This window comes from Melanostigma gelatinosum (genome assembly GCF_949748355.1).
Source record: "Melanostigma gelatinosum genome assembly, chromosome: 9".
Classification (NCBI taxonomy): Eukaryota; Metazoa; Chordata; class Actinopteri; order Perciformes; family Zoarcidae; genus Melanostigma; species Melanostigma gelatinosum.
Genome location: NC_136642.1, coordinates 24383248 through 24397952, shown reverse-complemented (window position 1 = coordinate 24397952; position 14705 = coordinate 24383248). Strand labels below are relative to the sequence as shown.

Genomic DNA, 14705 nt, shown 5'->3' with positions numbered 1-14705 from the left:
CCGTGCCATGCTGGGACCTCCTCCAAACCAGTGTCCAGGCAACGGTGGCGTTCCCTCTGCCGCTCAAACACATGCTCTTCAGCCTTTTTCCCGTGCACGATGGAAGAGCGGGATCTGGATCTGCGGCGTGGAGCCTCCCCATTGCTGTCCGACCGGACTTCCCCAGGCAGAGTTTCTCTGTTCCTGGGGAACCGGACTCCGGGGGTGGCCTGAGCAGCAGGTGGGTGAAGCGGAGCATTCGTGGCGTGCTGGCTGTGACAGTCCATTTAGAGCAGGGCACCGAACCCCGGGCTGGCACAGGACTCAAAGCCGGTTGCCGGTCACAGCTTGTTAAATACTGCAGATGAAGCAAAGGGAGAAATGCCCTCAACATTTCCACTGTCAGTCTCTCTGCTCCTCTCAGTCCTTCTCATGTCTTACTTACTATCTTTCTTTTCTCATTTTGTCTTAACTTTAGCCCAAATAAAAAGCTATTTCACCATCACACAGGCTATGTACGATACATAGGCCAATGAGCATTTTGTATTTTTCTTCACACTTGTGCTCTGGAGTGACTGGCCGGCTTGGCTCTCATTTACTGTGTGTAAGTGATGCATCACACATACATAAAGAGAAACACACAGCGTGACAGTGTGTGGGAGACCTGGCTTCGGTTAGGGCTCTGCCCATGGATGTACCTCAGAGATTTGCAAATGGACGTAGTGGTAATGTGACGTCTGACATGTCGGTGGGCTCTCATCAATGTGCGGTTACGAGGACATGAGCTGTGTGTGGACAGTTTATTTATGGGCTTGCTTTTGTTCTTTGTTTTGCAGAGGCATAGTACTGACATATCAGGAGCACCTTGGGGTGACATACATCATCCTGAACAAGGACCCCTGTCCTCGCATGCTGATCCACAACAAGTGTCCTATCCCACTGCTGCTGAAGGAAACTGTCAATGGTAAGCAAGGAAATGCCCGGACTGGTCTCCTCTGTTCTCCATACCTCTCCTCTTGTACTACTACTACTACTAATATGCTGTTTTACTACTATTCCCTCATATCTTCAAACAGAAACTCCAAGGACTGAGGTTCACTGCTGTCCTTTGCCTGCCAATTGCTCCCTGCACCATGAGCTCTACCACCACTTTTCAAGTTTCCCGGAGTGCAGGCAGAAAGACACGCTGCCCGCACTGCTGCTGAAAACCAGCTCGGACCACGGCTCCACCGCCTGGACCGACCGCATAGACGTCAACTGCCCCGGCACTCAGGTGACAGCATGCGTGTAGGCTGGAGGTGAAAAGATGGCAGGATTTCATCTGCACTGAAATACAGAGATTGTATTATGAGATCTGACTTCCTTCATGTTTACTGATGCACATTAAAGAGTTACTCTGAACCCTTTGTTGTCACAGCTCCCACTGATAGGTGGAGGCAGAGTTTGTCAGGCTAGATTAGCCCAATCACAGGCTTATAGTTGATGTTTTTAATGAGTTAACTGAAGACAGGACGTAATCCCTTCAACTCATAAGGCCCAAAAGTAGCTTTATATTTGGAAGCTTTCTGTCACTCTGTTTGACAATATGCTGAACCTCATGTTTAGTACAACTGGAACATCCCAAGTTTGATTCCAGACTTTGTTGATTGTCATACCCCCCCCCCCCCCCCCCCCATTTCTACACGGCCCTCTTTCAAAAAATAAAATGTGTGTTATACTTGGCAACACTCTTTGACAAATAACTTGTAGAGAAATGTATATAAAATGTGTACACATTTCCCCCAATGTTTTTGGGCAAAGAAGTTGGTGTGTGAAGTATGTAGGTGTTTATACTGTGTGTGTGTGTGTGTGTGTGCATCTGCGTGTGTGTGTGCGCTGTCCAGCCCTTCTTTTTGGTTGTGTCGGTGTGGTAGTGCGGGGTCAGCGAGATGTTACGGAGCAGTGCGTGTGATGTTTGGTGTTGTGTCTAGCCAGCTGCAGGTCGGGGTTGAGGTTGAGGCTGTGTGTCTCTGGTTACTGTGAGGTCTGGGTCTGACCGCCGTGGTAGGGGATGGGAGGTCAAAGGTCGGACTTGTTATGACTGCTTGGTGAAGCGTTGCGGCAGCGATCTACTTCCTGTCTTCACATGATGGGGCTCTTCGCTCTGGACCTGGAGCGGTGGAGGTTAAAAGTGAGACACATACAGTGTAAAGAGCACCGAGCTGTGAACATGTGAATGGGTAAAGTTACCTCCTCGGAGTTCATTTAGAGGGGGAAATGAGCAACTCCATCCAAATGTGTTGATCCGTCTCACGACAGATCTGTGTTCTGCTGTTGCTCAGGTGGTGTTCCTGCCAGGCTTTGGCTGTCTCTACATAGACGTGGTGTACCAGAGAGGCACCCTGGTTCTGTGTCTGGCACCAGAGAGCAGCATGGACGCTGCCATCAACCAGCACAGCAGGTACACCTGCACAGCCTGTGTTTTCTTATTTTGTTATTGTTTTATTCTCCCTGCATATTTAAACCATAAGAAATCATCTGCGCATGTTGTTCTTCCTAACCTCAAGGTATCCACGCGAGTGCCTTTTACTGCGCTCACTCAATTTGCCTCATAATTATCTTTAACAGCCATGTTTTCATGCAGCAGTTGTTACTAGACTCCAAACATGCAGACAGGCATCATTTTGCACCACAGAGGGCAATAAAAGTCTCTAGTGTTGTCATAAAGGGAATAAGTACAGTAGAACATGGCATTACAGCTTTATTCCACGACATCAACACATAGCTGCCCTTTTGACAGAACGGGAAATTGATATAATCACATATGGGGTGAATGTAAACGAATAGCGTCAGGCAATGATTGTCGTTCTGGTGGTAGGAAATTCACAACATAATCAGCGCAACATGAATGAGTTTGGTCCTTCGTCAAATCATCCGAATCATAACACGCCTACTTAAGACACGTCGGAGATGGAGCCGTTTCCTTTCTCAGAGACTGTAATAAAGGGTGATTGCTAGACATGCATGAATGAAAACCATTCATATTTCTTCCCCTCTATAATACTTTCACATGAATGACTTCTGTTTTGTTTCAGGTCTTTTAAGCTGTCCTCCAGAGTTGTCCTCAGCGAAGCCAGTGTGGTGCTGAGCGATGACATCACCAACCCTTCTGGATCCGTGGAGCTGCTCAGACTCACGTTGACCAAGCTGCTCCTCACGCTGGCCCCGGCGCCGCCCCCAGAGCTGGTGGCCGACCCTGACTTGGGTGCAGCATTCGTCTCCGCCTTAATGCCCGACGCCTCTCTGATCGAGGTCCACTGCTCCAGTCTGCAGGTAGACAACCAGCTGTACAACCGGGCCAGTTTCCACTTCCCCGTGCTTCTGTGCCAGGATCAGAGAGCGGGAGCTGAGCCAGGCGGTCCGTGGAGCAGCGACGCCAACCCCACGGACTCCCCCGAAGCCCTGGAGGAGTTCAAAGGCTCTTGTTTCCTGCAGCTGAGGATGACGCTGGCCGGGGACAGATGCACTGTGGAGGAGGTTGGATTCATTCTTCTGTCTTTGTAATTCCGTTTTTCTTTGTCACAGTAGAGGGTGCATAATGTTATTTGAACCTTTATTTGATTAGGTAGATCTCTATTTGCAAGGGAGACCTGAGTGCTCATGTCAAAAAGGACTAAATCTCTTAAAGAGACGGGTGTGTCAGAGTCTTGTTTTCATCACAGCCTCGTGTGTGTTCTCCTCAGATCACCTTTCAGCTTCAACCTGCCAGAGTCTACATTGAAGACACCTTTGTTTACTACATTAAGACCCTGTTCCACACCTACATCCCTGACAGCGCCATGGCCTCAGCCTCAGCGGGGACCCAGAGGAGCAGAGAGTCTGGATTGGTCCCCATCCTCCCTGAACAGGTGCACTACTCATAACATTATGGTTTCCTCACTCTGTTCTCATTTCATTATTACTACAGAGGTGCATTCAGCTCGGACCAGACATGCAGAAGTGAACTTCATTATTGTTATCAACATGCCGACGAGGGAGGGCTGCTCATTTAGCAGCAGTATTTGATTAGTTGTGAAGATAGTTACTCTATATCATAGGACATTTAATATATAATATATAGATACTGCGTCACATCCTTTTGGTGTATGGCAGAAAAAGATTTCTCATGATTATTCTATATTCATCCATCATTACCTAATCCAGTAAATAAGCTTTAGTCTGTGTGTCACAATATGTTTTAATCATTAGTATTACTTGTGATTACTCTCTTTTGTCAAAACTAAAACTAGAAATTATTTTTAGTTTTTAGAGATCTTAAAACAGGTAATGTCCTGATCTATTGAAAATGAAAAGTTTGTTTTTAAGTTTTAAAAAAATTGTAAAACTAGTAAATTTCTTCCAGGTGCTCCAGTCGGTGCAGGCACTGGTCCACCCTGTGCGGCTGCAGAGGCTGACCATCCAGCCAGTCAACCTGTTGGTCAGCATCCACGCCTCCCTGAAGCTGTACATCGCTTCGGACCACACCCCTCTCTCCTTCTCCCTGTTTGAGAGAGGGCCGCTGTGCACCACGGCCAGACAGCTGGTCCACGCTCTGGCCATGCACTATGCTGCCGGGGCCCTCTTCAGAGCTGGTGGGTAGTGTTGGACGGATAGGGTCGCACAACTTCTCTCTTCCATCTCTCTTATATATTCCGTCACACCATACAGCAAGGGTCCTTCAAGCCAGCTTGTGTTTCCTGTGTGGACACTAGACTGATTTCTATTCACACTGCAGGGACACGGATTCACTCTCTGTCTCAAAAAGGCTCACACTCAAAATGTATGGATCAGTATGCACTCAGTATAGGCAACATACGGACGGAAGAATCAGTGAGAAATTCCACAATTTATTCTTACAAAGTCTGGAGTTGAGCTTTGAAATGATTGCACCCAAGAGCACCCAAGAGGGGGGGGGGGGCGGACACCGACGGGAAGCTTGGCATTCTGGGACTGATTAGTATTAGGATGTACGGTATGGTGATCGCACATACACCCACCGGCGTAAAACGACACACATACTCATGCACAGACTTCTGGACGTACTGAAAGGCGTGCACTACCTACGTATACACGCTTGCACAGTACATGTATGTGCGTTTGAAAGCATGACTCAGCCCTGTAGACATCAGCTCCTGTCAGGACTTTATGCTTTACCAAAACCACAACTGGGAGACCATGAGAGGCAGAAACGACCACTAGGCCTCGCCGGAGTCTGTTTCCAACCATCAGGGCCCATCACTCAAGCACAAATTGATGGAGAATAAGAGCAGAGCGGGGTCGGCGTCTCGAGAAACGGCTATTTGATTTTTGAGATGCGCCTTCTAAAGGAGACGCTATGGCTGAATGAGAGAGATGAGGTGAGATAGTCGGAGGTTGTAAATCTAACTGTGGCACATGCATGATTTCATGCATGAGTGTGTGAGTCTTTGTGCATGAGTGTGTATGTGAAACAATGCTGGACATACGTATAATCAAGATGTAGAAACATTGTGTCAATAATTCTGCTAAGCGTTTAAATTGGGAGAGCCAATCCACGCGAGTAGAGCAAGGCAAGGCAAGTTTATTTGTACAGCACATTTCAACAACAAGGTAATTCAAAGTGCTTCACATAAAACCATTAAAAGCATCAAAACACAAGGCAAAAGAAAAGGAGATTTCAAAAACAATTAAAGAAACAGTGTAAGAAATAAAATTCAGTAGTAAAAAGTAAAGGAGATTTAAAACATACATTGAAACAATAATCGATGTCTCCCTGAGACATTACGCTGCACGCAATCAACCATACACTGCCGCAATTCTGCAATTACTCGCACACAAACCACGTCTAGAAAAGATCTCTGCCGATCTGCGTTTGCAGGGTGAGCGTTTACTCAAGGGGCTTGTATGTTCCTCCTAAAAGCAGGTGTTCCAGATGTGTTTCTGCTGAATACAATACCCATTTTAGCAGTATAAAGAATTACGGTTGTGTTTTACGGTATGTAAATTCTGTGGTATCACACCATTACTACCTCCAAAAATAATACAGTTAAAGTTTATTTCTTTAAATATTTGCTTCCAGTCCAAGTTTTTCTTGAAAAGCTAAAGTGAGAGAGAGAAGAGACAGAAGGCTGGATAGACTCATTCAAGGATCATTTATCGCCATGATGCAACAAAATGCAGTTGTAGCCGCACACGAGAAAAACCTGACAAACACAGGGATGCATTCCTGCGATGCATTGTTGGAACTTGCATCAGGAGGAATGTAAACCAGCAGCAAAATAACTATTCTCTGACCAGATGACATGGCCGACATATTAACATGAGAAATTCAACACCGGCGAAACATTGTCCATCACAGTTCACTATGTTTGAGCATCATTCTTGTAAACACAGATTAATACTATATGTTATTGAAGTGTGCTGTGGTCGTCGCTGTGTTCACAGGGTGGGTGGTGGGCTCTTTGGATATCCTGGGCAGTCCCGTCAGCCTGGTGCGCAGTATCGGCAACGGCGTGTCCGACTTCTTCCGGCTTCCATACGAAGGTCTGACGCGTGGGCCGGGAGCCTTCGTCAGCGGGGTGTCCAGAGGAACCACCTCCTTCGTCAAGCATATCTCAAAAGGTAACGGCTGTTCAGAATGTTTACGTGTGTTGTGTGGAACAGCTTACTTTAGGCTGATACAGCACATACTGTACGTTGCCTGAGGAACACGGTTTCTATTTTGTGGGCGACTGTGGCCCAGAAGTTAGAGCGGGTCGTCCCTCAATCAGAGGATCAGCGGTTCAATCCCCGGCTCCGCTAGTCCATGTCGATGTGTCCTTGGGCAAGATGCTTAACCCCAAATTGCTCCCTAATGCTGTGCCATCAGTGTGTGAATGGGTCTGAATGTTCAGACAGTTCTGATGGGGAGGTGGCACCTTGCATGGTAGCCCCTGCCTTCAGTGTATGAATGGCTATGAATGGGTGAATGATGACATGTAGTGTTACTACAGTGGTCGAAAGACTAGAAAAGGGCTACACAAGTACAATCCATTTACCGGTTTGGGTCATCATGCAGTGATGACTAGCACAACATTTGAAATGAACCGTTTTGGTTGAGCATTGAGCTTGAACATCATTTTTTGTGTTCAGGCACACTGACCTCCATCACCAACTTAGCGACGAGTCTGGCCAGGAACATGGACCGCCTGTCTCTGGATGAAGAGCACTACACCAGGCAGGAGGAGTGGAGACGCCAGTTCCCGGAGAGCCTCGGGGCCGGACTGAGGCAGGGGCTGTCACGACTCGGCATTAGCTTGTTAGGTATTCAGAGAGGATTTTTATTTTCATCAAGCTCAATGTATGATCCCCTAAACATCAGGTCATTTGAAACATGCACACGCATTTCACCTGCGTGATCAGGCGCACACACACACACACACTGGTGTGCACAATGACAGAGAGCTATGAGACGGAGCAGTGGAGACAGCACAGCAGCAACTCAGTAAACACCCGGAGGGCAATGAAACCATATATATCTATGAGTAGAAGTCAAGTCTCAGACATACAGAGCATATTGTCACTGGAACCAAACAGCTGCGCACATCTCTCTGGGTTACAGTGGATTATAATTCCTGATGTGCCCTGTCGATGTGTCATTCATAAATGAAGGGTCAGATATTTTCTGTGACTGAATTCCTGTGTGAGTCGCATTGATGACGCTATGGAATAAGTCTGTTTCCCATGTCTATTTAGTTTTTATTGAACGAAGCACGCTAATAAAGAACACTGACTTTCCCTTTGTTCTTTCAGGCGCAATAGCGGGCATCGTGGACCAGCCCATGCAGAACTTCCAGAGGAACTGGGAGCTGCAGAGCTCCGCTGGGAGCAAGGCCAAAGGGGTCATCTCTGGAGTGGGGAAAGGCATTGTGGGGGTTTTCACCAAGCCCATCGGAGGAGCAGCTGAACTGGTGTCCCAGACCGGATACGGTGAGTTCAGGATGGTCAAAGATATACTAATGAATTCATGCTTTTCTTCTCCTGTGTAGGTCTGCTTCAGACGCTGTGTTTCAGGTTGTTTTCTAGTTCAGTGGATGAAGTGATTGGTTATTAAAGCTTGATTAGTTTTGTCTATTACAGTGACTCTTGTTCCTTTTCCTGTGGTTTACAATTTAACCGAAATCATTTCAAATGCATTTATATGTTGTCCTGTAGAGACACGTACTGTTACACAAGCGCAGTGTTATCACGCTCACACAGCAGTCGACCGGAGTGTAAAGAGAGATTTGGTCATGCAGCAAGGTTTTAAATCTATTTAACACCTCTTACTTTCCAAGAAGCACACACACACCTGTGTCCACTTGGTGCCTTTTTCTCGGCCCCCTACAGAACAAGCGCTGCACCCAGCATTTCTATGTGCAGCATTTCTATGTGCAGCATTTCTATGTGCAGCATTTCTATGTGCAGCGTTTCTATGTGCAGCGTTTCTATGTGCAGCATTTCTATGTGCAGCGTTTCTATGTGCAGCGGCTCCGAGCGCTTTCAGTTGACCATCACTTTTTTCAGAAAAGCGCTGGTGAGGTCACTGTAGTAAAGCTTGTTTTGTCACAGGAGCGATGCCAGTCTGTCACACAACAGTGGTGATATTGTTGTGCCCCCTGCCACCGCTTTTCTGCCAGATGTGGACACAAGCCCTGAGCAACAATATTCTAATGGACACACATGTGAATTCGAAATTGTGTGTCAGGAAAATGTCAGGACAAGTTTTCCCTTCTGTGCTCTTGGCTCGAGCCAGAGGTGTTTACTAGGACATGACTTCAGTAGTACAGGAACGTTTAGAGAACGGCTGAAAGACACACACACACACACACATAAGCCTAATCGTACATGCACAAACACTTGTAGAAGTCTTTGGCGTGAGCTTGAGTTGTATTGGCGGTAGAAGATGGAGGTGGGGTGTGTTGTTGCTAACAGGTCATAAACTACCAGCTCTGTGTAAGAGCTCTGATCTACCTGAAACACGTCAGCTGGTAATATCTGCAGAACAACCGTGTCATTATGAAACACATGGATATACCTACACACACACACACACACTCTCATTCACTCAGAGCAGCATTGCAGAGGACCGCTGCACTGCATCATTGATGGATCTCATTGTGTTCTTCATGGCTCGATTTTAACTGCTGGATGACTTCGCTGCTGCTGCTAGAGTGGGACGAAGGAACACGTGACCAGACGCAGGCTCGTGGGTTATGAACTCGCTGTGACGTGTGCCCACAGAGCCAATCATGTGTTTGGATGAATGCAGACACACACATCCGATGTCCAGTCTATCAGCTTGTTGGAGGGATTTAAGTGAGAATGGCGCCAGTTGGCCTTGTGCCTGACCCTCAACACTGTCAAGCACAGGAGACTAAACTCAGTTCAGCTTAGTTTATGCTCGCCGTAAAGCACGATTTACATCTCTTATTCGTCCATTTGTTTTAAAAAAAATCTACATTTCAGTAAGTATTTTGCATTCAAATCAAATTGTTCACAGGATATTCAACTTTTGTTTCTTTGTAATACATTTAATACTTGAGTTCTTTCTCGGCAGGTACAAAGGCAATAAAGTAGGCCATGAATGTGAGATATGAGTGAACAGTTCATTACATTTCCTCCGCAGCAGAGTGGAGTTTGGTTTATGGCGTTTTGCAGGTTACACTCGTCATCTTCTTGCTTCTTCTCAGTACATTTAGTGTGCAGGCTCTCTGAGAATAATGTAATGAACAGCATGTTGAGCATAACCGATGATGTTGACTGTCTTTGTGTTTGTCTCTTCTGACAGGGATCCTTCATGGAGCCGGCCTGTGGCAGCTCCCTAAACAACTGTACCTGCCTACAGAGGAGAAGTCCTCTCAGGCCCCAAACAGCCACCTCAAATATGTCTGGTATGAAACCGCTGGCTGTCCCGAGCCGTTGGTCCTCTCCGCAGGCTCCTCCTTCACTTTTGTCCAGCGATTCGTTAGAAGTGGGACATGTGTTCTCGCCTTTGCTTTTCTTGGAGTCTCTCCAGGATCGGCTGTTCTGTTTCTCCCTCTTACCTCTCATCATTTTTGCTTGTCTTGTTTTTGAAAAAAAAAAAGAAGAAAGAACTTGGACGGTTCATTACCCACTTTTCCCCCCCCCAAAAAAAGACTGGAAGAATGTTTGACCTTGATCCCACACATGGTAGCCAGCCTGCCCTCCCCTGTTCTCATCCAGTCATGTTAAAAGGTTTTTATAAGCACTCTGCCAAAGCCGGCGGCTAGAAGTGATTCTTGTTGTTTAACTGCGAGTCTGTCCAGAGATGTTTCCCAGTGGCATCGGATGGAGGAACACCTTCCCTTGTGTGCAGGAACGGTTCGGAGGTTGCAGGTTGTGCCAAGCAGAAGGTTACTGTCGGGTCTTGTGTTGTAAAAAAAGAAGGAAAGAAAATATGGCAGTGGTATCGAGAGCACTGCATCAGAACTGAGTTTCAGCTCAACAGCACTTAATATCATCGTAAAAATGTACAAGAGGCCTGTCTCTCCAGAAGGTTATCAGGAGCTGGAGCAAAAATGCATTTATGGCAGTTTCTTCATGATTTTTCTGCAATTTAGTTTGGTTTCCATAGCAATCAAACATTTACTTTTCATAGCAGTCTGTGTTGACTGTCAACTGCCATTTCTTTAGGACATTCCACTTAAGTTGTCATCGCCCGAGGGGTCAGCAGCGTGTCGTGCTAATGTTGGAGGAAGACGAAAAACAACACATGAATGCTGAGATAATGCTCCCCTGTGCTTTTTATTCATGCTGCATTGCAGTCAAACTGGTTTCCATCAGGCATCCGTCAATTATTGTTACTACTGCAGGTAGCCCAGACACTGGAGGGGTCAGCCGTATGAGCAGAGTAACACTGAACAGAACCAAACTGTCCCTACTTGTGACTGCTTCCACATCTGCACCGCAATTTGAGCACCTGCCTTCCAAAGTAAACACGCTGTCAGAGAAACATGACTGAAGACTGCAGGTCCCGCCGCACACATATCCCCCCATCCAACATGTGTGTAACAGGAACCGCTGCAGAGAGTGTAGAAATGTAAATTACAGGATGTACAGAGTGTGTGTTGAGGTGAGTCGGGGCACCTTGTGTGGTCTCGTGTTGATCGGGGAAAGTGTATAGCTAGAGGCCTGTGTGTGTGTGTGTGTGTGTGCACATAATCCATGCAGGAGAAGTCTTGTGTGTGGGATTGTAGTACAAGTGTTGATGAAGCATAAAACTACCTAGCCTTAGTCGTACGTGTTATGTGAAGCTGGAATTTAACGTAATGTGTCATAACTTGTCCTCTGCTCCACAGGAAGATGCTCCAGTCTCTGGGGCGGCCGGAGCTCCACATGGGCCTGGAGGTGACCATCGTGAGCGGGTCGGGCAAGGAGCACGCCAGCTGTCTTCTCCTCACCTCCGAGGTGCTGTTCGTGGTCAGCCTCAGCGAGGACACCCAGCAGCAGGCCTTCCCCATCACAGAGGTAACTGACAGCAGTCGGGAAGCAAAAGAAAGATCGTTTAGTTGTGTGTTGCTGTGAAGTAAGAGCGCCAACCTCCTGTCCCTCTCAGGTGGAGTGTCAGCAGGAGCCGGGGCAGCAGGGCCAGCTCACCCTCACCCTGCAGCAGCAGACAGTAGCCAGCGACACAGAGGTGAGACTCTGAGTAATGGAGCTGCACAGGGGCCACGATAGTGTTTCATTGATGCACTGTTCATACAGGCTCATTGTCGAAATATGTACCACATCTACCTTTTAAAAGGGAGAGATGCTATTTTTCTGAATAAAAATAATATTAAATTATTTGTAACACTTGTTGCATCTTCACAGCAGTCTGTGTGCTAAAATGACTGAACCTTATTTAGCAATATTAGTGAACGATTCTACGTTATGTTTGGAAGCCTCTTGGACATCGGCTTAATGTACAACAAAATGTTTCCTCTGACAAATGTTTAAGAGGCTGTGACCTCAGACCGGGGATTGCACCCTAAAATGATTCTTAACCATGAGCAGTTCAGTTATTTTCTGCTTGATATTAATAAGCTGCTGTAGTTTCTGATTTGCATGAGAAATCAATCCATCGTGTCCTTGACGGCTCATTGTTGGACACCACATCAGATTTAAACTCCATCCGGACCAATGTGTTGGTCGTCATCTGATCAGTCGGCCTCCCCCCTCAGGGTGACGGTGTTCGGGAGCGTCTGTCAGAGCAGCAGTACCGGCGGCTGGTGGACTACGTGACGCAGGCCTCCCAGTTCCTTTCCCCCTCCGCCGCCTCGCTCCAGCAGCAGCTCCCGGTGACGCTCGCGGAGCCGCCGCCCTCCGTGACCAAGTCTTACCGCTACCTGGTGGATCCCGCCTTCGCCAAGGTGTTTGTCAGCAAGTTCACCATGGTAAAGAATAAAGCCTTACGCATCGGATTCCACTAATACACATATGTGGATTTATGCTACAAAACAAGCCTTAAAAATACTCTACTCTGAAAACATAACTACACATTTATGCAAAAGATATGTTGAGGTAAAATAAGAATTCATTTTTTATTAAAGAAAGTCCACCTGGTCATTCATGCCTTAGGGATGTAGAGGAAGGTCTTGCATTTGAAAGATATATTTTTACAAACAAGCTCATCAGAGGTATGAGAATCCGTTTGAATCTTAGAAACACATACTATAGTAAACACTAAAACCAACAGAGAGTTGTGTCAACAGTGTTTCCTCTTCCAACTTTAAATCGTTCAGTCAGTGTGAAACGTGCAATCTGTTCCATTTCCATCAAACTGCTGCACAATGTTTCACTCTGCAGAACAAGCTCTCTGTTTACATTCTCCATGTAGTGACTGTCTGGTGCCAATGTTAAGTGCAATATTACATGTTGATGGACGCTCGCGAAACCAGCTGTCAACCAAAATGTTGTTTTTATAGATGACGTAACATACTTGACAATAAAACTGTTCCTTGTAACCTTACGTTGATGCCAACATGTTATTGTTGCCTTTTATACTGAGCTCTGTCTGATGCCTTTAATGTATATGGATAATATATTAATAGAGAATCATTTTAATAAAAACATAAAACATGATGAAGTGTTGTGCCTTTACTGTGTACTATGTAAGAGGAAATGAAGTGTGAATCTGAATGAAATGCATGAGTGGACACGGAGGCCCATATAAGTTGTTTGTGTTGCAGAAGTCACAGCTGCTTATGTTGGAATAAAACTGAACATCCTGAAACATCCCAATTTATTTTGTCCACAAATCACGTGAGATTTTTACAAGAAATGAATGCCTGCCAAGAAGCCCACAGCACTCCATCAGTCAGCTGCAGCAGAAGGTGATGGTTGCCAGCAGCAGACTAACTAAACAATTTTGAAAAAGGCAGCAAGCCAGAATTCAAAAAGCTGCAGGTCTGTGCCGGACACGAAACACAACACTGGAGCAGTTCATAAGAAAAGCAGAACGCCACTTCGGAGAGCGCAGACGATGGTGCATTCACGTACTTCTCAGACGCTCCCATCTCCCGAGTTGGGAAGTCGTTCTTTGAACAGCGGTGTGTTCAGGAGCTGCAGGTCGCAATGTGGAATCAGCATGGACGCTGAAGGCAAGGCAAGTTTATTTGTACAGCACATTTCAACAACAAGGTAATTCAAAGTGCTTCACATAAAACCATTAAAAGCATCAAAACATAAGGCAAAAGAAAAGGAGATTTTAAAACAATTTAAAAAACAGTGGAAGAAATAAAATTCAGTATTAAATGCAGGAAATTGATTAATATATGAATTGAATGTGGTTCAATTAAAGGCAGCAGCAAACAGAAAAGTCTTCAATCTTGATTTAAATGAGCTGAGGGTCTCAGCAGACCTGCAGCTTTCTGGACTTTGTTCCAGATATGTGGAGCAGAAAAACTGAACGCTGCTTCTCCATGTTTAGTTCTGACTCTGGGAACAGAAAGTAGACCGGTCCCAGACGACCTGAGGGGTCGGGATGGTTCATAAGGTAGCAGCAGATCAGAGATGTATTTTGGCCCTAAACCATTCAGTGTTTGTAAACCAACAGCAGGATTTTAAAGTTTAAAGGATTTGAAGAGTAGATGAGTGGTATTTAATGCTGTTTGAGTTCTTCCAACTTGAGGGGCACACGTCAAATCTCCTAGTCAAACTCATTTTAGTGATTGTTCTATAGATACAATTCCCATACCTCACCTTTTAAATGTTTTTGTTGTAATACTAATTTCGGCCACAAGAGGCTGACGTTCACCACTACCCCACCATCTAAACGGGAATAAAAGCATTCATGTTTTCTTTCAGGTGAATTTTAATGTGTCCATGTACTCTAAACGCAAGGCACATATTGTTAGCAAGTTCTGTAAACTCACCTGGAGGAAAACGATGCTGTTAGTCACATCGTGTAGCAGTGCACATCAGCCTCGTGAGACCCTATTCGTCACCTGTGATAAACACAGTATAGAAAATAATTGAGATCAGATTTATAAAAATAGATCAGATATTTATTTTAATCTCACTCTTCCTCTCAGGGCTCCCATATCTTTGTCAAGCAACTATTCTTACACCATGAGTAAACCCAGCCTCAGACATCAGTAACAGCTGTGCTCTTAGTTTTCACTCGTGGCGCTCCGATAACGGCGTTCAGGCACCGCCGTCATCCGTTTGTGTCAAAGCTGGGCGGCATGAAGTCACTTAACACTTTG

General features: G+C 45.9%; 1 protein-coding gene across 1 annotated transcript in view; it reads left to right on the top strand.

Moving 5' to 3' along the window:
* vps13b (vacuolar protein sorting 13 homolog B) overlaps positions 1 to 13062 on the top strand; it is a 324029-nt gene extending 310967 nt beyond the window's left edge. The window contains exons 55-68 of the mRNA XM_079275924.1: positions 1 to 220; positions 816 to 943; positions 1056 to 1252; positions 2301 to 2419; positions 3054 to 3495; positions 3702 to 3866; positions 4361 to 4589; positions 6421 to 6597; positions 7108 to 7278; positions 7768 to 7944; positions 9785 to 9887; positions 11316 to 11484; positions 11573 to 11653; positions 12180 to 13062. The exon at positions 1 to 220 is cut by the window's left edge and continues 73 nt beyond it. Of these exons, the coding sequence (XP_079132050.1) occupies positions 1 to 220; positions 816 to 943; positions 1056 to 1252; positions 2301 to 2419; positions 3054 to 3495; positions 3702 to 3866; positions 4361 to 4589; positions 6421 to 6597; positions 7108 to 7278; positions 7768 to 7944; positions 9785 to 9887; positions 11316 to 11484; positions 11573 to 11653; positions 12180 to 12428 (2627 nt within the window). The 3' untranslated portion in view covers positions 12429 to 13062. The remainder of the gene's footprint in view (positions 221 to 815; positions 944 to 1055; positions 1253 to 2300; positions 2420 to 3053; positions 3496 to 3701; positions 3867 to 4360; positions 4590 to 6420; positions 6598 to 7107; positions 7279 to 7767; positions 7945 to 9784; positions 9888 to 11315; positions 11485 to 11572; positions 11654 to 12179) is intronic.
* Positions 13063 to 14705: the final 1643 nt, after the last annotated feature.